This window comes from Podarcis pityusensis, assembly GCF_964106645.2.
Source record: "Podarcis pityusensis genome assembly, chromosome: 1".
In the NCBI taxonomy this organism is placed as follows: Eukaryota; Metazoa; Chordata; class Lepidosauria; order Squamata; family Lacertidae; genus Podarcis; species Podarcis pityusensis.
In genome coordinates this window covers 80,141,033-80,166,641 of record NC_138028.1, presented here as the reverse complement: position 1 = coordinate 80,166,641, position 25,609 = coordinate 80,141,033, and the positions used below count along the sequence as shown (strand labels likewise).

Below are 25,609 nucleotides of genomic sequence, written 5' to 3'. Positions count from 1 at the left end.
GCTGTGTTTTTTCGCTCTTTATTGTTTGCTGAGCTTCTTCCTTGATCTCTTTGCTGACTGACTCGCAGGACACCAAGCGGGAAATTTCCTCTCCGTGCGAAAAAGCGATTAACCAGATAATTAAATCTTTTTCGATGCAATCTGTGTACCCTACTAAGTTTCCCTTGCTCAGATTACGATATTATAGGACACACGCGAAGTTAATTATCTCCGGCTAGAACTTATTATTCCTTTTTTTAAAGTTAAACGTATTTCCTTCCCCTCCCTCCTGGGCTCTCCCCGCCCCCGTCGTCCTCCGCCGGCTCCACCTCCAGCAGCAATCCGGAGGACTGGCTGGATCTCAGCGACCTGATTCAAGGCAAGACCCAAACATTGTTTTCCCGAGGCAACTCATCGGTTCCCTCTTTGCCCTGTAGTATGTGTTAAAATTCCTGCTCCATGATTGCAGTTCACCACGTCTTTTAGCGCGGTAAGTGCCATTGATCCAAGTGGGGCTTACTCCAAAGCAAGTGTGCTTGCACTTACCTGGGACTAGTCAGCCCGATCTGACTCAATGGCACTTACTTCTGAGTAGACATTTATGGGATTGCTTAACGCCTCCATGAAGGTGGTTAAATGACTATGTTGCGTGTGCGTGTTTTGCTCGATCCTCAGCTCGGACGAGCAGAGGGAGCATTTTTGCAGAAAAATTGCCAGGAAAGTGTTGTTTGAGAGAAGCGGAGTTTTCCCGAACTGCCAGCATGGCAGTGGGGAGAGGGGAAGCGGCTCAGGGATGTCTGTAGTGGGAGTACAATTATAGAGTCCCAGCTTTTCAATAATAATTGCAGCAAACCTTGTGACATTTGAGATGGAAGGCAAAATGTGCAGGCACCGTTTGTTTTCGTAAAAAGCTAACCTTGCTCCCGCCTTTCACTGTATGTAGCCAATGAATGAAGTCGTAACAATGAGAAATCGGAGCTAGCCAATTAACCAAAAGAAAGGTGGAGTAGAAACTTCCTGGTTAATTTTTTGATCGCCCCCCCCCCCCCATCCGCTCGCTGACCTTTTGGAGTGAGTGTTTCTGGACAGGGGAGTGATTGCTGTTCCACGGGGGAAAGTCAGAAATACCGTAGATTGTGGCTGTGATTGAGCTTTCGACCTCTGGGATTATTTTCCATACATGTGATTTTCTTCTTGTGAAATTACCATGCTACTACAGGGTGAGTCTTTGGAAAGAGGCCCCGTGGAACATGTGTACTCTGTATCCACGGGGCCTCTTTCAAAGGACTCACCCTGTAATAACAAAGATAATATTGCTGAGAGAACAGAGAGTACACTAGCCTTACGAAGCAGACCAGTGATATACCCATTTTGCTGGGCGCTGCAGTAGGGAGTGGCAGCCCTGCAGTGTACTCTTCCCACGATTTCTTCTGTTTTTAAAAGGGGAAATGCGAGGGGACTGTGGTGTTATTTGGAGCAGCAGTGCAATGAATTAAGGGTGTGCAGGGCAAAGGGAGCCAGGGAAAAAATGAAGCGTTTCAGCTGTGGTGGAAAAATATTGTCAAAACAGCAAGTCTGCAATGATGAGTAAATCAGGACTTCCGGGTTGGCGCCATTGGTAATGGCGGATTCCCTCTGACTTTCTGAGGGACTACCTCCGCGGGATCGGGTCTGCACCGCTGTGGCGAAGCGGGGACCCTTCAAAAATCACAGGCGGGTGAAGCCTGTGAACGTGGGACTCGGCGGGCACGGCGCCCCCCCAATCTGCGAAGGAACCCATTTACGGGCTCCGGAGCGAAACGGGGTGAGCGGCACGGTGCTGAGAGTTGACTGCTTCTTCCGCGGAGTGAAGCCGCACAGCCGTTATCGGAGAGCGCTGATTTTTTCCTGGGACAATTTGATTTCAAAAGCAACTACCCGTGAGTAGGACAAAATTGGATTTAAAGGGAGAAAAACAATTAATTCGGCACCGAAGCGGGGAGGCATAAACAGGAAGTCCGCCTTCCGTTTCTTGTAAACAGATCAAAGCAAAGAGACTGTAAGCGGAAACTTTGAAAGACGTTTGAAAAAGGACGCAAATCCTAACATCAGAAAAGCGATCTCCCCTCCGGATTGCAGGAGAGGAGGGGGGAAAGGTTTGAACTGTATTTATCTGCAAAAAAAGAGAGGAAAGGAAGCTAAAATCCACCGCTTAGAACCTGGGAACGGACTGCCTTAGGACAAGGAATGCCGTTCTGTGAAAAGCACTATTGGTAAATAGAGTACTTTTGACAGCTAACTCTGCAAGAGAGATACAGTGTTTCTGGACTTCTCCTGGTTTTAAAGTAACTGATTAAGTGCAATTGAAACTGTTGTCTTTTTGTGAATTCGGGGATTTATAAAGATTATTTTCTTCTCAAAGTTACAAGCTTTGACTGTTACTGTGTCCCCCTAGAGGAGGTTTGACATTGCTACAATAACAACTGGGCCAGGGGAATTTTCCATTTCAAAACAAATTCCAGCCGTGGGACTGACCTTGGACTTCTATTAGAGTGTTATGGCAGATGGAAGAGGAAAGTTAGAGTTGATTCAGGAAAAAACTACCAGGTCTGGCAGATCCTTTCGTACAGATACTGGGTCGCAGCGAAGAGCTTCAACATCTGGTCCTTCTGGACCATCTGGATTATCAGGGGCTGCACCCCTACAAGTTAAACCAAAAGGAATGTCGTCAGAAGACGTTTTAGCTTTGGCACTAGGAAAAATTAATGAATCTTTGGAAAATTTAAGTAAACAAGTAGCTGAAACAAATAAACAAGTAGCTGAAGCATCAGTTAAAATTGACCAAAATACTACAAGTATTAATAATTTGGGACAGAAGGTGAACACCAATACAGAGACTATTGAGAAATTGTTACAGGAATCTGCTTTGACCCGAAAGACAGCTGAAGAAGCAAAGGACATAGCAACTGCTACTGAAGAGAAGATACCACCGATATATAGGCAACTTGAGGACCACGGGTTGACGTTGTCTATGATTGAATTGAAGGAGAAACAAACGAATTTGAGAATCAGGGCTGTACCTGAACTTGAGAAAGATAATTTGATTGACTTTCTTACGCAGGAATTTGCAGACTTCTGGCAACAGGATTTGGGGAAGGAAGAATTTAAGATAGTGAGCGCATTCAGGCTTGGAAGAGGAGGAAAGAAGAACAAGGTGAGAGACTGTTTGATTACCCTTTGAACAAAAGAGGAGAGAGACAAAATCTTGAATCTGCATTTCCGAAAGACTTTGGAAATACATGAGTCAAGTGTGGAGATATTTAAGGACATTCCAAAACATCTTTTGGACTTAAGGTCTAACTACGGAGATTTGGTTGCCCTGCTGAGAAGCAATAGTATCATCTTTAGGTGGGAATTTCCCCAGGGCCTGTCCTTTAAATATAAAGGAAGAAAGATAAAAATAAGATCAGTCGATGACAAAGATAGATTCTTGAAAGACCACGGAAAGACTTACAGAAAGAAGTGGAATCTGGAGAAGAGCCAAAAGCACTGGAAAGAGGAATATTAGATATAGCAAATTTATCTTTTGGATTGCATGGTTCAGAGAAAGTGACACCACCGACAGAACAAGAACAAACACTTGGTGCAGTTGGAGGTAAAGCAAAGTAATAACATCATGGTTCTGCAACTATTAAGTTGGAATTGTAATGGCCTCAACTCTCCTCGGAAAAGGAAAAGTGTTTTTCATTTATTAAAAAAGGAACAATTGGACTTGATTTGCCTACAGGAAACACACGTGATAAGGCTACATAGGAAAGTATTGATTAACAAGAGATTGGGACAGGAGTTTATTTCATCTGACAAAGTTAAAAAAAGAGGAGTAGTGATCTATGCAAAGGAGAGACTATCACCGAAATTCATTTTTAAAGACGATCAAGGAAGATTTGTGGCAATTGAAATTCAAATACAAGGAGAGAAATTTTTGATAGTAGGAGTTTATGCACCGAATGAGGGGAAATCTGAATTCTTTAAAAAGTTGCATGAGATCTTAATGGACTATTTGGATTACAATCTGATTTTGATGGGGGATCTGAATGGAGTAGTATCTACAAACATGGATAAGGCACAAAGACAGGTAGTCACCAAGGATGGTAGACTACCGAAAACATTTTTTGAGATTACAGACAACTTGGACTTAGTCGACATTTGGAGAACAAAGAACCCCTTGGGAAGAGAGGGAACTTTCTTTTCTGAAGCCAAGATGACATGGACTAGAATCGACCAAATATGGGTAACTAGAGGAATGGCACCAAAGATAAAGAAAGCGGAAATTTGTCCAAAAACCTGCTCCGACCATAATGCTGTAAGGATGGAGATGAAACTAATATCAACTGGCTCCTTCAGATGGAGGATGAATGACACCTTATTTAGAGATGAAGATGTGATTAAGAAGGCCCAAAAAACTTTGAGAGACTATTTTGAGATAAATATGAACACTAATGTTGAAAAAAGAGTAATCTGGGATGCAAGCAAAGCGGTTATGAGAGGGTTCCTGATACAACAGAATGCAATAAAGAAGAGAAGCCAAAATGAGAAGAAAGATAAAATTTTGGAGAAAATAAAAGAAAGTGAGAAGAAATTGAGAGCAAAACCAAAGTCGCAGGAGATTTTGAGAGAAATAAAGTTATATCAAGTACAATATATGGAAATGATGAATCAGGAAATAGAATGGAAAATTAAACAAATGAGACAAAAAACATTTGAATCAGCTAATAAATGTGGGAAATTGTTGGCTTGGCAAATGAAAAAAAGACAAAAATTAAATACTATTATAAATTTAGAAGTGGAAGGAAAGAACATACAGAACCCAGCTGAGATTAGAAACTGTTTCCAGAGGTACTTTAAACAATTATATACATAAGGGCCACAGAAAGAAATTGACATAGATCGATTTTTGAAGATAAATGGACTACAAAAAATCTCTCAAGAAAGTAAATTAATGTTGAACTATAAAATATCTGAACAGGAAGTAGAAGGTGCCATTCAATACATGCAACTAGGCAAATCTCCAGGACCGGATGGGCTGACTTCTAGATACTATAGATCCTTGAAAGAGTGGTTAGTACAACCTTTAAAGGAAGTCTGCAATGAAATATTGGAAGGGAAAAGGGCACCAGAGTCGTGGAAAGAGGCGTACATTACACTTATACCGAAAACAGAGACTGAAAAGACCCAGCTTAAGAACTACCGCCCCATATCATTACTTAATGTGGATTACAAAATTTTTGCAGATATTTTGGCCAAGAGATTGAAAAAAGTGTTGATGGAAGAGATTCATAAAGACCAAGAGGGCTTTCTCCCGGGAAGACACTTGTCTGACAATTTGAGGAATATAATTAATATTTTGGAAAAACTAGAAGTGAATATCAACACTAAGGCAGTTTTGATATTTGTGGACGTGGAGAAAGCTTTTGATAATATCTCTTGGAGTTTTATGAAGAAGAACTTACAGGGGTTGGGGGTGGGTGAAGGATTTGAAAATGGTATAGGTGCAATTTATTCTGAACAAAAGGCCAAGTTAATTGTTAATAATGAGGTGACAGAGGAATTCAAGATAGAAAAAGGGACACGACAAGGTTGCCCAATTTCCCCATTGCTTTTTATATCAGTCCTGGAGGTTTTGTTGAATATGATTAGAAGGGACCAGTTGGTTAAAGGTATACAAGTCGGAGCTAGACAGTATAAACTGAGAGCTTTTGCAGACGATTTAGTATTGACATTACAGGAGCCAGAATCTGGTACTAAAAGGGTTTTGGAACTGATTCAAGAATTTGGTCAAGTTGCAGGATTTAAACTGAATAAGTTAAAAACAAAGGTTTTAGAGAAAAACTTAACAGTGATTGAAAGAGAAAGGTTTCAGAATGAGACAGGTTTAACAGTGGTCAAGAAAGTGAAATACCTTGGGATTAATATGACAGCTAAAAATGGGAACTTATTCAAAGACAATTATGAAAAATGTTGGACGGAAGTGAAAAAAGACTTAGAAATTTGGTCAAATTTGAAGCTTTCATTGCTAGGCCGTATTGCTGCGATAAAAATGAATGTATTGCCTAGAATGTTGTTTTTGTTTCAAACATTGCAAATTGTGGACAAAATGGATTGCTTCAAGAAGTGGCAGAGAGATATTTCTAGATTTGTCTGGCAGGGCAAGAAGCCTAGAATAAAATTTAAAATATTAACGGATGCAAAGGAAAGAGGTGGATTTGCCCTGCCAGACCTTAAACTTTATTATGAATCAGCAGCTTTTTGCTGGCTGAAAGAATGGCTGCTTCTTGAAAACACAGACATTTTGGATCTAGAAGGCTTCAATAATGTATTTGGATGGCATGCATATTTGTGGTATGATAAGGTCAAAGCACATAAAGCATTTAAGAATCATATTGTCAGGAAAGCATTGTTTAATGTCTGGATAAGATATAAGGATTTATTGGAAAACAAAACCCCAAGGTGGCTGTCACCGATGGAAGCAAAAGCACAGAAAAAGCTCAATATGGAGGCCAAATGGCCGAAATATTGGGAAATTCTGGAACAAGAGGGAGATAGACTGAAATTGCAGAGTTTTGAGAAACTAAAAAACAAAGTGCGAGATTGGCTTCATTATTATCAGATAATGGAGGCATATAATTCGGACAAGAAAATTGGCTTCCAGGTGGAAAAATCAAAATTAGAAACAGAACTGTTAGAACCCAAAACTAAGATTTTGTCAAAGATGTATAACTTGCTGTTGAAATGGAATACTCAGGATGAAACGGTGAAATCTGTAATACTTTAAAAAAGCCTAATAAATATCTTATAAAAATAAAAAAAAAGAAACGGTGAAATCTGCTATGATTAAATGGGCACAAGATGTTGGACATAATATAATGATGGCTGACTGGGAACAGTTATGGACCACAGGTATGAAGTTTACGGCATGTAATGCCTTAAGAGAGAATATTATGAAAATGGTATACAGGTGGTACATGACCCCAGTCAAGCTTGCAAAAATCTATCATTTGCCCGATAATAAATGTTGGAAATGTAAATAAACTGAAGGTACATTCTTTCACCTTTGGTGGACGTGCCCAAGGATTAAGGCTTTCTGGGAGATGATCTATAATGAATTGAAAAAAGTATTTAAATATACCTTCTTGAAGAAACCAGAGGTCTTTCTCCTGGGCATAGTCGGCCAATTGGTGCCAAAGAAGGATAGAACTTTTTTTATGTATGCCACAACAGCAGCAAGAATACTCATTGCAAAGTATTGGAAGACACAAGATCTACCCACTCTGGAAGAATGGCAGATGAAGGTGATTGACTATATGGAACTGGCGGAAATGACTGGCAGAATCTGAGACCAGGGAGAAGAGTCGGTGGAAGAAGATTGGAAGAAATTTAAAGACTATTTACAGAAATATTGTAAAATTAATGAATGTTAGAATGATGTTGGATAGAAATTAAGTGGTTTTTAGCTGCAATACTATAAGGGAATATGAAAAATGGATTACTAACAGGTAAAAATTTAATGTTACAATATTTTAAGATTAAAGATTAGGATAAACAAAGAGGGGAAGGATTTGCTGAACCAACAAACCGAACTGGAATACAAAAAAGGGAGGCGTGAGGAGGTCCGGGAAACAAGCTAATGAAAAATAAGTAATGGAAAAATTGAGTTGTTTCTAACTATTTTTATTTTGTATTTTTCTTTTTTCTATTTTTATTTTGTAATAACTTGAAAATCTTAATAAATATCTTATAAAAAAAAAAAAGATGAGTAAATCAGCCCATCGAAAAATAACAGAATGGGAGAACTATGGTATATTAGTTCTTCAAAGGCAGTTACTACTCAGCTTAGTAGACGTGGTCCCCAGGCCTCACCACCACTCAGTCACCAGATCTACCAGAAATGATAGACCTGTCCTTTGGCACTAGTTATGGATCTATGTACATTTTGTACTTTGCTGCATTTCTCCTGGAAAAAATCCTGCAGATGCCCTGAGTTCTTACATGGTCAGACTGCTGCAATGGAACATATCTTGTTGCAACTATGACTCTAAAAAACAAGTTTTTGCATTAGCATCCAGTCTTTGAAAATTTTCATATATGCACGAGCAGGAACCTTTTTTTCTGACCTATGGAAAGTGAGGGAAAGATCAGTCCTCTTCTTTTGGTTTCACCTTCGTAAGAGAGAATCTTGCCAGTTAAAGGAGGGAGGACATTCAAGTCCTTGGGCATGACCACCATTCTTACAGCCTTCGCTTCCTGTGGCTGAGTGGGAGACTGAGACTGGAGTCACAGGGCGGTGTTCCCTGGAGTTGCAGGGTGGTGTTCTCTGATCCTTCAGTGGACAGCCAGATGCCAAAGAGGCCAGGATTCCTCTCTCTGTTCAAACTTTATAGTAGAGAGAATTTGAGCAGGTCCATCTTGTCCTGAAGGGATGAGAAGAGTTCTAGTTTTCAAAATTATTATCTGAGACAATCCCTGTCCCCCTCTCTGCCTGGTCAGCCTAAGCACAGCAATACAACGTTTCCACTTCCGTATAAGAACATTTTTCACACCTCCATCCAGCTCCGAGCTTACATTTCGTTTTGCGTGCCTTAGTGCCGAGTATTGTGATTACACGCATAACATTTCTCATCTGATGAAATATTCACTGTGTGCCATCACGTTGTTTTCAGCTGCCTGTGGTATGTTGCCATGGCAGAGGAAGATCCTGCTGTGTTCACCTCTGGCACTTTGCCCTCTGACCCCCGTCTCCTTGCCACGGTGACCAACGCCTACCTGGGCACTCGTGTCTACAGGGACATCTTGCATGTAAACGGGGTGTATAATGGAGCAGTCGGGGACTGTCATCGTGCTGATGTTCCCAGCCCTATTAATGTCAAAATGAGTGTGGCTGCTGAGGACAGCCTGGCCGAGACTTTCTCATTAGACACCAGGACAGGTAAGTGTCAACAGTGTTGTTGCTTTTCATTGCAAATGCAGCAATGCCACAATGATGGGGCTAGGTTATTTAGCTTGCACTGAGCATGGGCATTGTTTTTAAAGGAAGCTCTTACTTTTAAAGAGACAAAGGTGAACATTGAATAGAGTGTGCTGGTATTGGGCTCAGGATGTCCTGGATTCAAATTCCCACTTAGCACAAAGTTCACTAAGTTTTTGGGAGCTAATTGTAGTCTATCAACCGGTTTTGAAATAAAGCTTAAATGCAATCCAAAGTATACCACTCCAGAGGAAACTTAGGATTCAGATGTAATCAATTTTTCCAGTACAATGTGTTTAAGATCTGGAGGTTTTTCTCTCTTCTTGTGCTACTAGACAATTTTTTCAATTCCATAGGGTGCCTGATATAATTCTTATTTCAGTAAATAACAAAACGAAGGTTTTTTTAACCTCATTATTTGTCCAAGTATATCATTTTAGTGTTGTAGATTGTGTTTAGATGTTCTTGTCCCAAAAGTGAACTTTGAATCAGACAGACCTTGTGTGAAATTTGTGTTGTTAGGCTTTCTTTAGAACGTAAATAAAAGTGTAAGAATCTGAATTCACATGGATCATTTTCTTTCCTTTTTCCTGCAGGGACCTATATCCACACAATCCAGGCTCCGGGTTATACAGCCACTCACAGGATCTATGCCCACCAATCCCTTGTTCACCTTCTGGCCTTCAGCGTAACCATCCAGAGGTCAACGCTTGAAGGCGAACCCATTATTGTGAATCTACAGACCCAATTCACACCTGAGAGTCCAGACCTGGACTTGCACAGAGGGGCAGATTTCCAGGGAGTTCAGTGAGTATCTGTGCTGGTCCCGGGGGGAAGGTTACTGTTACCGTAGTCAAAGTTCAGTCCTAAGTCACTAGCCTGGAGATAGTCCACAAAGTGCGAGGTGAGGTCCGAAACAGGGAGCCGGGCGGGGACAGGAACACTCGAAGATCAGAAGCAGGTAGCCGGGCGGGGAACAGGAACACTGGAGGAACAGGACTGGATGCTGGCCAAAACAGCTCTTCAATGACGACGTTGCTCCCGCAACCTGGGACCGGGCTGACTGCCCTTTATCTTCTCTAAGGCCAGGGGCGGTCCCGGCCCCCAGGAGCCCCGCCTCTCCTGGCCTTAAGGCGAGCACTCCTCCTGGGAGAAACCAGTTCCCTTCGCCTCTCTGCCCTAAGCCTCTGCAGTTCAGGAGAGGCCGAAGGGTTACTGGGCCCCGGGGAAGGCTCACCTGTAGACACTGAGTCCTCAAGCACCTCTGGGGCCAGAATGGTTTCACCTGGTGCCTGCTCCTGAGGATCTGGCACAGGTGCAGGCTCCTCAGAATCTAGGCCTTGCCCCAGTTCAGCCGGCCCTGGAGGCGGGGACTCCTGTGCCGGCTGGGATTCCTCCGGTTCACTCTCAGAATCGGAATCCCAGGCCATCACACCATCCCCCCTCCCAGGCCCCCCCCTTAATCGAGGGTCTGGACCCGGCTTGCTGGGGTACGCTGCATGGAACTCTCGGAGGCAGGCAGGCGCGTGGACGTTGGCCGCTGGTTCCCAGGAACGGTCCTCCGGCCCATACCCCTTCCAGTCAATGAGATACTGCAGCTTTCCCCTGCGGTATCGGGAGTCCAGAATGCGTTCCACCTCGTACTCAGGCTCTCCCTGAACCAAAACTGGCTGCGGTCGGGGACGGTCCGGGTGGAACTCGTCGGGTGGGGCCACCGGACTCAGAAGGGACCTGTGGAATACCGGGTGAACCTTCAGGGTTGCGGGCAACTGGAGACGGAATGCCACAGGCGAGACCTGGTTCACGATAGGGAACGGGCCGGTGAAACGGGCGTCCAGCTTCCGCGAAGGTCGAGAAGGGTGGAGGTGGCGAGTGGAGAGCCATACCAGGTCACCGACGTGGAGTTCCGGCCCCACCTGGCGGTGGCGGTCGGCCTGGACCTTGTACGCCTCCTTGGCCTGGCGCAGCTGCTCCATCAACAGCTGTTGCTGGGACTGGAGCTCCTGAAGCCACTCTGTCACCGCAGGGACCGCAGATGCCGGCAGCACATCCGGAAACAACCGTGGATGAAAACCGTAACTGGCCTGGAACGGGGTCTGCTGGGTGGATGTATTCACCGCATTGTTGTAAGCGAACTCCGCCAATGCTAGGTGGTCGACCCAGTCATCCTGCTGGTAGCTGCAGTAGCACCGGAGGTACTGTTCCAGCACCGCGTTCGCCCGTTCCGTCTGGCCATCAGTCTGTGGGTGGTAGGCAGATGAGAGACAGACCTCTGTTCCGAGGGCCTGGTGCAAAGCACGCCAAAACCGGGACGTGAACTGAACGCCACGGTCGGACACCACACGCTCAGGTAGGCCATGCAGGCGGAAGACATGCTGAAGGTACAGCTGAGCGGTTTCCTTAGCTGAGGGTACGGATGGGCAGGGGGCACAGTGCACCATCTTCGTGAAATGGTCAGAGAAAACTAGAAGGCAGGTGCAGCCACGAGACGGGGGTAGCTCCACTACAAAGTCCAGAGAAACCGTGTGCCAAGGACGTGGTGGAACCGGCAACGGCTGAAGAAGGCCGGGGGGTCGCCCGGTAGGCCCCTTGGCCCGCCGGCAGACATCACAACCAGCGATGTAGCGAGCCACGTCAGCCTTCAGACGGGGCCACCAAAACTCACGGCTTACCAGATGGGTGGTCCGATACCGCCCAAAGTGCCCTGCTGCTGGAGCATCATGGGTCATCCGGAGAACCTCAGCCCGCAGCGGCCCTGGCGGGATGTACAGGCGCCCGTGGTGCAGCAGAAGGCCCTGATGCAGGACCAGCCCCGGGTACTGAGGGCATGACCCTTCGGCCAGTTCCTGGAGTCGTTCCTGGGCCCAAGCGTCGACCCGCTGCTGTTCCCGCACCCGAGCCTGCAGTGGCTCAGCCTCCTGGGTGGCCAGGAATGCAGCCGGTGGTAGGATCGTGGTGGGTACTGCCTGCTGTACCGTGTCTGTGTTGTCTTCAGGTTTCCGGGACAGGGCATCCGCCTTCTGGTTTTGGGAGCTAGGGATGTAGCGGATCCGGAACTGGAACCGGGAAAAGAACAACGCCCACCGGATCTGCCTTTGGTTCAGCTTGCGGGTGGTCTGGAGGTACTCCAGGTTCCGGTGGTCGGTTCTCACCTCCACCGGGTGTCGTGCCCCCTCAAGATGGTGGCGCCAGACCTCAAAAGCCACCTTGATGGCCAGTAGTTCCCGCTCCCATACAGTATAGTTACGCTCCGCCGGCAGGAGCTGGCGGGAATAAAAGGCGCAGGGTAAGAGTGGCGCATCAGGTCCGTACTGCTGAGACAAGACGGCACCGAGAGCCGTACTGGAGGCGTCAGTCTCTACCACAAAGGGTCGAGAAGGATCCGGATGTTGCAAGATCGGCGCTCTCTGGAAACAGGCCTTCAACCCCTGAAACGCCTCCTCTGCCTCGCTATCCCAGGAAAACGGCGTCTTGGGGCGCAGTAGCCGGGTCAATGGGGTAGTGCGACGAGCGTAACCCGCAATGAAGGTCCGGTAATAGTTGGCGAACCCCAGGAAACGCTGTAGGTCCTTGCGGTTCCGAGGTGCCGCCCATTCCCGAACCGCTGCCACCTTCCCAGGATCCATCTGCACCCCATCTGGAGAGAGTCGGTGACCCAGAAAATCCACTGTCTGCTGATGGAACTCGCACTTGCTGAGCTTCGCATACAGGCGGTGCTCCCGCAAGCGCTGCAGCACGGTCCGGACATGACCCTCGTGGCGAGCCGGGTCACGGGAGAAAATCAAAATGTCATCCAGGTACACCACCACGTACTTGTCCAGCAAGTCCTGGAACACGTGGTTGATGTACCGTTGGAACACAGCGGGCGCGTTGCACAATCCGAAGGGCATAACCAGGTATTCGAACTGCCCGTACCGGGTCCCGAATGCTGTCTTCCACTCATCCCCGGCTCGGATCCTAATTAAATTGTAGGCCCCCCGGAGGTCAAGCTTGGTGAACATCTGCGCCCCTTGCACCCGCTCCAGCAACTCCGAAATAAGGGGCAAGGGGTACCGGTCCGGGATGGTAATTTTGTTCAGGGCCCGGTAATCATGGCAAAGGCGAAGCTCCCCACATTTCTTCTTAACGAAGAGTACTGGCGCAGCGGTGGGTGAGGTAGAAGGCCTAATGAACCCACGCTCCAGGTTCTTGCGCAGGAAGTCCTGCAAAGCTTCGCGCTCTGGCTCTGTTAGAGAGTATAAGCGACTCACCGGCAGGGGCGCTCCGGGCTGGAGGTCTATGCCGCAGTCAAAAGACCGATGCGGCGGCAGCTGGTCTGCCCCCCGTTCCTCGAACACGTCTTGGTAGTCCCGGTACACGGCTGGGAGCGTGGGTGCTGCCTCCTCCGTGGGTGCGGCCGCTAGCATCTCGGACCGAGCATGGGGGCATGGGTCTGGGAAGTGCACAGTCCGATTAACCCAGTCAATCTGAACATTGTGAGCCTCCAACCAGTCCATACCAAGCACCAGGGGGAACCGGGGCATGGAGGCAATGTCCAAAGTTCGCACCTCCCGGTGCTGCTGGAGACACAGGACCAAGGGCTGGGTCTCCCGAGTGACGGCACCCGAACGCAGGAGCCGTCCGTCGATTGCCTCCACCTGTACCGGTTCTGGCTTGTTCTGAAGTGGCACCTGATGATGAGCGGCAAAGGCAGCGTCCATATAGGAGCGGGTTGCCCCCGAATCTACCAGAGCGTGGGTAAGAATCCAGGGCCCACCTGGAGGGTAGAGACGCACTGGAACCATGAGATGTCGCAACTCCACTGGTGAGGGCCCCTCTTGCATGGTTTGGGACCCCACGTTGCTAGGGCCTTCGGCTACAGAGGTTGGTGGTTTTCCTGCGACTGGCATTTTCCTGGGACAGGAATGGGCGTAATGTCCACTCCCACCGCAGTAAAGACACAGGTTTCCCTCCCGACGCCGCGTCTTCTCCGAGGGGGAGAGGCGAGGTCGCACAGCCCCGAGCTGCGTTGGCTCGACTGGCAACTCGGCTGTGGGCGTGGACCTGTTGGGAAGGATGGGCGCTAGGAGCCGGGGGTGCTGGCGGTCCCGGGCCTGGCGACGGTCCTCCAACCGATCGTCTATCTGCAGGCTCCGCTGAATGAGGGCGTCCAGCGTGGTGGGACGCTCCATCATGGCCAACTGGTCCAGTATCTCGTCCGACAGTCCCTCCAGATACTGGTCCCGTAGTGCAGAGTCATTCCAAGACAAGTCTTGTGCCAACAGCCGAAATTCTGTGGCGTAGGCGGCGGCTGTGGACTTGTCCTGTCTCAACTGACGAATCGCCCGATTGGCTTGGCTCTCCTTCAGAGGGTTGCCAAACACAGTCTCTAAGTGGTTACAAAATCCCACATAGTCCGTTAACAAAGGAGAGTCTTGCCGGAGCAGTGGCAAAGCCCACTTGGCCGCCTGGTCCTTTAACAAACTGATCAGAAAGTGCACCTTGGTGCGGTCGTCAGGGAAGTTCCGGGCTCGCCCCTGAATATACAACTTGGCCTGGGCGAAGAACATGGGAAAACTGGCCAGGGTCCCATCAAATTTCTCTGGCAAAGCCACTGGGTACTTGCCTGGAGCTGGGGCGTCGGCCCCATGATCTGTAAAGGTTTCCAACCGTTGCTGAAGCGCCGCAACCACATCGCTTAACTGCTGAACGGTGTGGGTCAAGGCCTGGTTCTCCTGGGCCAATGCCACCAGCGCAGCTGCCTGGTCAACCATGGCCTCTGGCTGTTCCCGAACGCACCCCAACGAAGGGGGAGTGCGGGTGTGGCGGGAGCAAACTGTGCTGGTCCCGGGGGGAAGGTTACTGTTACCGTAGTCAAAGTTCAGTCCTAAGTCACTAGCCTGGAGATAGTCCACAAAGTGCGAGGTGAGGTCCGAAACAGGGAGCCGGGCGGGGACAGGAACACTCGAAGATCAGAAGCAGGTAGCCGGGCGGGGAACAGGAACACTGGAGGAACAGGACTGGATGCTGGCCAAAACAGCTCTTCAATGACGACGTTGCTCCCGCAACCTGGGACCGGGCTGACTGCCCTTTATCTTCTCTAAGGCCAGGGGCGGTCCCGGCCCCCAGGAGCCCCGCCTCTCCTGGCCTTAAGGCGAGCACTCCTCCTGGGAGAAACCAGTTCCCTTCGCCTCTCTGCCCTAAGCCTCTGCAGTTCAGGAGAGGCCGAAGGGTTACTGGGCCCCGGGGAAGGCTCACCTGTAGACACTGAGTCCTCAAGCACCTCTGGGGCCAGAATGGTTTCACCTGGTGCCTGCTCCTGAGGATCTGGCACAGGTGCAGGCTCCTCAGAATCTAGGCCTTGCCCCAGTTCAGCCGGCCCTGGAGGCGGGGACTCCTGTGCCGGCTGGGATTCCTCCGGTTCACTCTCAGAATCGGAATCCCAGGCCATCACAGTATCATTATGAGAAGATTTGGTCAGATTTGTGTTGTCCTCCTTCCCCTGAGATTTAAAGACAGTGGCAGAAAGAATTCAGTACTTCCAGTGGTTTGGAGGAGAGGCCATAGCTCAGTGGTAGAGCACATACTTTGCATGCAGAAGGTCCAGGTTCAGTCTCTGGCATCTCCAGGGAGTCCTTGGAAAGACTCCTGCCTGAAACAATGCCAAACTAGATGGAACAATGACCTGAGTTCCTGAAGGCAACTTCTTATGTCCCTGTCTTTGAATATAGGCAAGCCCAAGGAACAACGGCAGCCCCATTCAGAAGATGTTGGCAGATTAATGGGGGAGAAGATCTACCATGTATATCTTGATATCTTTTTAATGTTCTTAGGATGAGAGTTGTAGTCCAAAATATCTGACCTACCCTTGAGGCAGGGCAAAGATACGGAGAGTTTGAAAAGTAAGGAGGACAAAGATTTAGCGCCGGATGTGGAGGGGAGCTAGGAAACCAGTGGTAGGATTAACGGTAGAGTTAGAGATGGGGTTTGAATTCCTTGTGTGATTCTCTGATCTGATGAAAGAACCGTAAGGTCTTCCTTCCTGCAGCTTTTCTCTCCCTCTCTCCTCTAGCTACGTCTATGGAAAGACTTTGGTCCCTGAGGTGGAAAGTGGCCCTCGGCCTACTGTACACATGATCTGGACCCCAGTGCTACAAGCAGTGACCCTCCCTGAGGAGGAGAAGGAAAAAACCTGGGAGTTCCTCACAGCCGTGGCAGAGAGTGAAGAGGACGTGAAAAGGAGCTTTAGTGAAGGAATGTCACTGATTGTCTCTCGTTCATTGTATGTGTCTCACGTCCAGGCGTGGACAGCCCTCTGGAAAGGATGCTGTGTGGAAGTTGAGGGACCTCTTTCACTGAGCCAGGCTGTTTATGGATGCCTCTATTACCTGCTGAGTGCCATTCCTCCCCTGGGTTCTTCTGACTTCCCATTCTCCGGAATTAGCCCTGGAGGCCTTTCTAATGGCACCTCGGGTGAAGATTACTGGGGCCATGTCTTCTGGGACCAGGTGATCCGAAAGGCACTACTGTGTCTCCAGTTTCCCATCTCTGTACACAGGTGATGAAGTGCAGAAATCAGGAGATGCCAGTAGGGAAGACATAGCCCCGAACTGAGCTTATTCTTTGGTTGCTTGGGCAAATATTGGCTTTCCAGAGTATATAATTTTGAGAGATAAAGAACAGGAGGTGGCGTGAATTCTGCAGAATTTTTTCTGTGTGCTATATTATTTAAGTTTTGTGTAACTGGCTCCAGAATGAAGTATTGTCTTGTTATATACACAGCTTGTGGTGAGTGATCATGAAAGACTTGTTCAAAATCAAGGAAACTGAGTCGGACTATAAGTCTTCTCTAACCCAGTGCCTCCAAGATGTTAGGCAGAGAGAGATTTTTCCAGTCTTGTAGACTGAGATCTTTTAAATTAAAGATGCCGGAAAATGAAACTGGAACTATAGGTTGAAGAAATTTAAAGGGGTTCCTAGACTGGAGGTAACCCTTCAAGAAAACCAAAGAAAAAGGCCATAGACTTCAAGTAAAAAGATCAGCCTTTATTAAAACATATGTAGGGGTCAGCCTTTCACAAATCCCAGAGGTTACCTGTTTTTAGCTCTTGAACACTATCTTGTATACACCCCACTGAACTAACATGTGTTTTTTTTAAGCCATGGAAGGGAAAATCTGTAGCATATACCTTTCTAAAAAGTCAGACATGAGCACTATCCCCTAATCCAGCGGTAAGGAACCTGTGGCTCTCTAGACGCTGTAAGAGAGCATCTTATGTGGGCTACCACTATCCTACATCATTAAAAGCTTCAGGAACAATCAGCATACAGATTTTATGACCAGGTTAGTGGTGGTGAGCTAGAAGGAATATGAGCTTGTCCATCTAATAACAATATGTGATGTTGTCGTTAAACTCAGGATACCTGGATGTACCCAAACATCTTGCTTTTCTATCCGGAAGCAGCTTCTGCTATCCTGAAATACCGGATTCGAACGCTAGGAGGAGCTCTGTGCAACGCACAGGAGCAAGGATACAAGGTAGGAGCAACAGGAACAGAATGGGGACCTTACTTGACAAAGGGATTGCTGAGGTCTAAAAAGAGAGAGGGAGAGAGATGGCCCCATGAGGGTGCATGCACTCTTATTTTTTCCACGCATCATATTTGTTAATATCCCCCTGCTTCCCATCTACACTGCACAATGCAGCTTGTCAGAAAATAATCCTGGGTATGGTGTTTTGTTCCCATGGGAAGAGGAATGATTAGTAAACCACTCTGGGAATTGTAGCTCTTTGCTAAAGTTCCCAGGGCTCTTTGGGGGAAACCATGACTGTGGTACGATTCTGATTTAAATGTATAGTGCAGATGGGACCATTCTGATTTGTTTCAAATGGATTATACAAAGCGGGTCACGATCAGTGTCTAGTACGCATGACTTTCAACAGCAGCTAATGTGCAAGGTGGTCCTGGGTTTGAAATCGCCCACAGAAATAGAGAATCACCATTTGAATTATCATCTCTTTTGAGCACTACTTGATTTGATTGTGGCAGGGTGCAAAGTTCCCCTGGGAGAGTGCAGCAACAGGCCGAGAGGTCTGCCCTGAGGAGGTTTATGGAAATGAGGAAATCCACATCAATGGAGATGTTTTGCTGGCATTTGAGCAGTATTACTACATCACTCAGGTACTAAGTGTGGGGCATATTGTATGGCATTGTCGGTAAATGAATAAAACTCTAGCCTCAGGCATCCGCTTTTGAAATTGAGAGAGCTTCATCTCTGAAGACAGTGTCGTATTCCTCTTTTCAATTAATGCACCTGATATTTACCTCTCATTCCCCCTGAACCATGTTCACAGAATCATAGAGCTGGAAGGGATCAACCCCCTGCAATGCAGGAATATGCAGCTGGCCTTTATGGGGATCGAACCTGCAACCTTGGCATTATCAGCACCAAGCGCTAACCAGCTGAGCTATCCAGCTGATGTTATCCTGTTCTAGGATGGAAACGTGGAGCTCAGTGGCCCTCTGAGCTCCTCTTTCCTGTCTTGTTCTAGGACCTGGAGCTCTTTCATCAGGCAGGAGGCTGGGAGGTGGTCCATGCTGTGGCTCAGTACTGGTGCAGCCGGGTGGTGTGGAACCCAGAAGACCAGAGCTATCACATCCCTGGTAAATATGCGCAAGGGGGACTCCTCCTCCACCGAAAAGACATACACCGACTTTTGCATTTCCTGTGCTGCCTCTTGAGCTGCCTGCAATCTGCTACTATTACACTTCTCATTCAGGTGCAAAGTGATTTGCCTTTGGTTTTCTGGCCTCTTTCCTTAATCCTCTGAGGGGAAACCAGACACAATTCTGGGGAAGCAGGAGAGATGGCTTTGTGTATGTCACAAGGACCAACCTGTCAGCCCTCAGCCCTGCCCTTCTTCACATGTGCAAACTGGAAGAACAGGTTCCCCACCACCATCACCAACTCAATGCTGGGGCGAAACAGTTTGTCCGCCTGTGTCCAAAATGCAGTGAATGTGCTTGCGCAGGAGTTTCGACCAGGACATTATACATGCCCGTCTGCATGCCCTTTCTCTAAGGCACATCTCTAGGCGCTTGGAACTATGTTTGCAGTGACTGCTAAAATCTCAGAGGAGCTATAGGAGGGAAGGACTGTAGCTCAGGGGTAGAGCCCCTGCTTGGCATGCAGAAGGTCCCAGCCTCAATCCCCAGCATCTCCAGGTAGGGCAAGGAGAGACCTTTGCTTCTGAAACCTTGGAGAGTCATTGCCAGCCGCTGTAGAGCAGACAATATAGAGCCAGCTGGAGCCACCATCTGATTCAATATAAAGCAGCTTGCCATGTTCCAGTGCTGATTAAGTGGGGCTTAGTTATCTGCATGACTCCTTGCCGCATCCCATACCTAACAGCAGATATATGCAAAAAGTGCAAAATAGGCAAGTATATGCACAATAGACTTAACCTGCAACATTTATTTGGCTCCTGGAATCTGACTTTTCTTGACTTGGGCTCATTCTGAATTTTCAAAAAATCCAGGAAGTGCTTCCATGTTCTGCCTTCTTCTAGGTGTCCTGCCCCCTGATGAATATCACTGTGCTGTAGATAACTCTGTTTATACCAATGTCATTGCCCAGAGGAGGTAAGGGACTTGCTGAATTGATGACATTTTCTCTCTATGCTCTTCTGGTCTCTCTTCTTCTTCTTCTTCTCCTTCTTCTTCTTCTTCTTCTCCTTCTTCTTCTTCTTCTTCTTCTTCTTCTTCTTCTTCTTCTTCTTCATGCTTGGGTGATGGATACAGGCAAAGGAATCCATAAATTAATTGATTAATTAAAAGTTCTTTTCAAAAGGTTTGTACCACCTTACTTCCAAGTAGCAGGCTGCTTGACCATAAAATTATGAAAGGCCATAAAATTCACTGCATAAGGTAGCAGCAGAATAAAAGAAGATGCAGGGGATAAAACAACAATGAAATAATTGTTATAATAAATTAATAACTCAGCAAGATCTTCAAATTAGACCAAACAACACAAAACAAAATCTCTTTACAGAATTAACCATCAGTACTGATTCCTACCTCCAATACTGATTATTGCCTAAAGGACAGCTCAGCTCTAAATGATTAGTTTAGCTGCAGGAAGAAGTCGAACAACTTGGTTCCATGTTCCATTAAAAAAGCTTAACTATGGGTTAGCTCAGTGTGGCACAGCAGCAAACCAGCCGGCCACAGTCTCCTCTCGCAGAGCCTGCAAAGTAGTGCTCAGCCATGGTGTGATGTGTGAGCTAGGCTGACCATTTACATTTCCTGTTTGACCCGCCACCATTTTCCTTCATGGTCCCTTTACTCTAGGTTTTGACAGCTTGATTGATGCCTTTTAAAACATGGAGGTTGCTTCCACACTCATCCTGATTTGTTTGCGGAAAGCTTGTAGGGAGCTCAGATGACAATGAACGTTCAATCAGATTGGTTTGTGAGGAGTTTACAAGACCTAGTATCAAGCACCATTACCCCCACACTTTCCAATACATTTCCCCATAACTTTCCTTTCTGCAACAATTTCAGTTTGGTGGAGGAAGTGGGCTTGTTGTGCAAGACCTCCAAGTCATCTTTAATTGTTCAACATGAATTTGCCACTAAGTGACCGAATCCTCCACAAAAATAGCAGCAGTCCAGAAGCTCCCTAAAGCTTCCCACCTTGTAGCTCTCAGCCTTGCCCTGCTAGCCCAACTCTTTCTTTCCGTCTTCATTTTTTTTGTAAAGCTTTTTTTTTAACCTCTCTTTTCTTTGCTGCTTTCCAGCTTGAATTTTGCAGTTGACTTGGGGTCTCAGTTGCATATTCCAATCCCTGAAGAGTGGGAGGAAGTTCGGAAGAAAATTAAAGTGCCTTTTGATAAAAGCAGGAATTACCACCCAGAGTATGATGGGTACTGCCCAGGTGAGTCGGTTCATGACAAGGGAGTGTGTGGTGGGCCTAACCCTTTATAACAGTTGTTGTGCAGGTCAAAGTCTTCACATCAGTGTCACTTGCCTTGCTAGTAAAATGGGTTTCCGTGTGCAAACGTGTGGGGCACCAAAATGGGCAGAGGATAGGAGTAATTTCCCACATACCAGAGAGAACCCCCACTGTATTTAGACCCTAGGTCCCCAACCAAACCTCAGAGTAGCAGAGTCTGAGGCAGGGAACACAGGAAGCTTTTTTATATATATACCTAGCTCAGTATTGTATATCGTGACCAGCACTGTCTCTTCACGGTTTGAGGCAGGAGTCCCTCCCAGCCCTGCCTGGGTTTGCCAGGGATCGAACCTGGGACCTTTGGCTCTGGCACTGCAGTCTCTTGTGCTCCATGCACACTGCCCTCATGCCACCACAGAACACTGGCAGCAGGGAACAGAGAAGCATAAACCCTCCGCTGCCAGAGTTGACATTACATTTGGCATCAGAAGTGGAGTTTCCTGCGTTCAGAGGAGACACACCGCCTCCTGAGTCTTTCCACAATTTGGAAGATGAGGGGGAAGGAAGGGAATTGACCTTGGAAGGCACGTCTTGAAGTCCAGTTTCCTCCCTGAGGAGTCTGTTAGTCTGCACGAACACACACACACCCTCGGCAGTTTCAAGTAACACAAGGGGTGGGAGTAAGAGAATTCATCTTGGAGAACGTGCATCCGCCCTCACACATCCTCCAAATCCAGTTTCTCCACCTTGAAGGCACTTGTGCAAGATGTCTGTCTTGCCCCCTGAGTGCAACTGGTTTGCACACACCAGTTATTATGAGGCAAGGTGGAGCCATTTGCCCCAAGTGACATATCCAAACAACATCATGGCACCACAGCCAGCCCCATTGGGGCTTCCCATGCTGTTGTCCTAGCTGTTGCGCCCGCTGCGCCCTCACTGCTGCATCACGGCAGCAGCGCAGGTGCAGCCGCAGGTAAGGGTACAGTTGTGTCGACGGGACTAGCAGCACAGGGGTAGAGGTAGGGTCCGGGATATGTGAGGGGGAGCTGTATAGGGGCATTTTGCCCACAGCGGCATCTCAGGCCAGCCCTGCCTAATATTCTTAAGTTGAAAAGCTGTTATTATATAAAGCAATATCAAGCTGTGATGAGCCACTTACTGTCTCATAGAGAATGTATTGCTGAAGGGTGGCTTTCTCGCATAATCACTGTACCATGATCTCACCTTTGTAGGGTGATGACTAAAAAAGACCTGCTAGCTGTCTCCTAGGGCTGCCAGAAAAAGGTTCCTGGCAGGGCTCCTGGGCCCTTTTAATTGCTGCACAGCCTGTGCAAATGCATTGTGGGAGAGCTGCAAGTGCACAATTTTTGCCTGCTGTTCATCATACCTCCTTGTTAACAGGAAAATTACAGGCTACTTGTCACCCAAGGTAGTCTGGCAATTTCGTATCTGGTACAATTCGCCATAAGGCATGTGGGCCGGGGTCACATGTGTATCTTGCCTTTTGTTCTTTCCTCAGGTGAGCAAGTGAAACAGGCTGATGTTGTCCTGCTTGGATTCCCTGTCATGCATCCCATGGACCCAGAAGTCAGAAGGAATGACCTAGAGATGTATGAGCCAGTGACTGACCCTCAGGGGCCAGCCATGACCTGGGTAAAAAACCTTGTCTTGAAAAGGATGGAAACCTCAAACGGTTTCAGTGCGAGGTCTTCCATGGGTTTGCTGCTGAAATGAATTTATCTGAATGAGGCTGCGGTGGCCCTCACTGGTAACAGCATTGGTTCCTTTTCTCCATCAGAGCATGTTTGCTATTGGCTGGTTGGAGCTGAAGGAGACCGGAAGAGCCCAACAGCAGCTGAGCAAATGTTTCAGCAACATCACTGAGCCATTCAAGGTCAGGCAGGTCAAACCTTCCCACCCCCTTCTTAAAATTTGACCCCTGTAGGTACCCTTTCCACACAACATCCTTGAAAAAAATATTTTTCTCTGACTCTCTCAGATCTGGGTGGAGAATCCTGATGGATCAGGAGCTGTGAACTTCCTTACAGGGATGGGTGGATTTCTGCAGGCTATCGTTTATGGATACACTGGATTCAGGTACAAGCTGTATTAACAATAATTTTCATGTGCACAGAGGCGTAGCTAGGGGACGGGGGGAGAAGGGGACACTGGGCGCCACACCATGGTGGGTGGCACTTAACTGCGCCCGAGCCACACGTCTCCCATGGGAGTGACGCAGTGGCTCGGGCGCCTGCAGGTTCCACGCTGCCTGCCACCTCCCACTCAGCTGCGCTACAGCTGAGGGGGAGGCGATGGGCAGACTCCTGGCAGGCTCTGTGCTGCTCAAAAAAGCAACATGGGCCTGCAGGGCGCCAGAGCGGAATGGGGCTCAGCCAGTGGGACTCTGGCGTGCCCTGCCCCACCCCCCATGCATGCCGCACTGGGCACCCAAGCAGCTAGCTATGTCGCTGAATGTACATGGTCCTGAAGTCCATTGGAATAAAAAGGAGCTCCTATCAAAAAGGTGCTCACTACATCAGGAAACTGAATCACATATGAGCTGCAGGTTCCACCTGTTGTCTCTGTAATGATTTGTTGGAGTCAGGAAAGATGAATCCCCATCCCTCCTGTCCCTGCCACCCTGCTGGATGACTGAAAGACTGGGGAGTGATTGCAACTTGACAAAGAGCTTCAAATAGGGATGGGGGGGCTGGTTTTAAATGGTTACTCTTGCCGGATTGGTCTCTGGCGAGTCACTCTCTGGCCTGCCCCAGTAAAGCCTGTACACCCCTGGCTCTGAGACTGAAGTAATCCAGTTTCCCCCTGATTTGTCCCCAATCTGATCTTCATACTGAGGAAAGTGTTGTGGGTGCATCACCCAAATTTCAGGGCAACACAAGCAAACAGTTCCAGTGGAGAGATGTTATTAGAAGGAAGGGCTTTTATCTCTGGACTAGTGTGATTTAAGTTTGGCTGGCCTGAGGTGGGAGGAATAGCTGAGGTGTTCTTGCTTTGTTTTTTGTTTTTTCCTAGTGAGATGGTTTATTTGCAATCAACATGTGTGGGAAACTTAGTTGCAGCCACAAAGATTGTCCTAACAGAGTTTGAGTCGATACTGAAGTGGGACAGAGCCTCTCGGCACTAAGATAAAAATAACCACAAAGCTGCCTCTAGGTTAAGGAAGAACAGGAAATGGCTGAAGTACTCAAATCAGCTCCGGTTTTGAAAGTCCTGAGGAAGTGGGAAAATGCCCTCCCGGGGGTGTTTCTTGGTCTGTCCTCAGGCGCCTTCAGCTATGCCTGGGAGCCTCAGTGCTTTTGCATAATCAGCATTGTGTTGATAAAGTATATATAGATTTCTACTTATATTGATTTGTCACAGTTAGAATGCCGGTATTAAAAAGGCAGAAGGCAGTTGTCAAAATGAAGATTAATATTTATAGAAGCAAAATCAACAGAAGGAGATGTGGGGGAGAAATTAATCTCTGTGGTAGCTTTGCTGGGGCACCGCCAGATGGTTCCCAGGTGGGTTCTAATTGCCACAGTCCATCTTTGATGGCTGCTTCTGATCTCTGCCAGCCCGCACAACTGGCAGGAACCATACTAAGCTGTCCAGTCCATTGTGAATGTGGGGTGTGGAAAGTGAGAGGAAAAGAAGTAGGGTGCCTTCTTGACTTTCCAACAGGAAGTCTTCCTGTACTTCCTTTAGGATCACCAAGAAGCACTTGAAGTTTGACCCCATCTGTCCAGATGACATAAAGAAACTAAAGATCACCGGTGTGTGCTACTTAGGAAGCAAGCTGGATTTCACCCTTACCAAAGAAGATGTCACCATCCAAGTGACACAGGCCTCCTCTGTCCTACAGCCACCTAGTCTGGAGGCTGTGCTGGCAGGAACGGGCGAGCATCTTCCCTTAAATGAAGGTACAGCATCATCTCCTACATCTGTATTATCAAGGTTTCCTGTTGCTGACAGGGAGATCCCCTCCCACTTAGCTGAATGTTTTAACAAATTGAGGTATATTCTTGGGTTGGTACTGAACTAGAGTAGACCCATTGAAATTAATGGGCCTGGTGTAGTCATGTTCCTTTGTTTCAGTGGGCCTACTCTGAGGAAAACCTAGTTGAACACCACCCTTGGTATATAGCAAAAATGGAGAGGAAAGGTTTCACCACCTTGGTGGTGGTGGTGGTTTTAAGAAATGCCTCCTGTCCAAGCTGCAACCAACCTGTTGGATCCACTTCCCTAAATATTTACGCCCTAAGACAAGCTAAATATAGGTAGAATAATTTGTTACCTCAGGAGACCTGTTGATCCTCTGCAGCATCTATATAGAAGGCTAAAAAGATGATGATACTAGAAGAGTTGTTTGTTTGTTTGGATGTCCACCTTTACAGCTTGTGTGCTTTCTGTTCTATTTCAGGACAGAGCATCTCCTTCCCTGCAGCCGCAGGCTGGATCCAGAAGGTTGAGACAATTTAAAGCCAGCTTGTTTTGATTCTATGACAAGTATGAAAAAACTACCAGGCCTTTGCAAGCGTAGCAGCCAGCCAGTAGTATCTTAGAGGCTTTGTGGTTCATGTTAGCATGCAGCAATACTGAAGAGCCTGAATCTTGAGTTCTTGACTGCATTCATTGTGTATATAGCCAACCTGCTGAAGTGGGAGCTGAAATTCCCACCCACCCACCACCAC

General features: G+C 47.4%; 1 protein-coding gene across 5 annotated transcripts; it reads left to right on the top strand.

The window, feature by feature from the left end:
* Window positions 1–281: 281 nt before the first annotated feature.
* PGGHG (protein-glucosylgalactosylhydroxylysine glucosidase) lies at window positions 282–25,609 on the top strand. 5 transcript variants are annotated; one of them, XM_081010655.1, is made up of 14 exons: window positions 282–358; window positions 8,676–8,941; window positions 9,577–9,787; window positions 16,032–16,467; window positions 17,379–17,498; window positions 18,011–18,142; window positions 18,514–18,625; window positions 19,531–19,603; window positions 20,761–20,897; window positions 22,435–22,568; window positions 22,714–22,809; window positions 22,915–23,012; window positions 24,624–24,838; window positions 25,339–25,609. In XM_081010655.1, the coding sequence occupies exons 2-14, from the start codon at window positions 8,695–8,697 to the stop codon at window positions 25,395–25,397; spliced, it is 2,070 nt and encodes a 689-aa protein (XP_080866781.1). In that variant the 5' UTR covers window positions 282–358; window positions 8,676–8,694; the 3' UTR covers window positions 25,398–25,609. The 5 variants fall into 5 exon arrangements, with proteins under 5 accessions (XP_080866781.1, XP_080866784.1, XP_080866785.1 ...); XM_081010656.1 differs by lacking the exon at window positions 282–358 and adding an exon at window positions 445–469; XM_081010657.1 differs by lacking the exon at window positions 282–358 and adding an exon at window positions 1,035–1,050.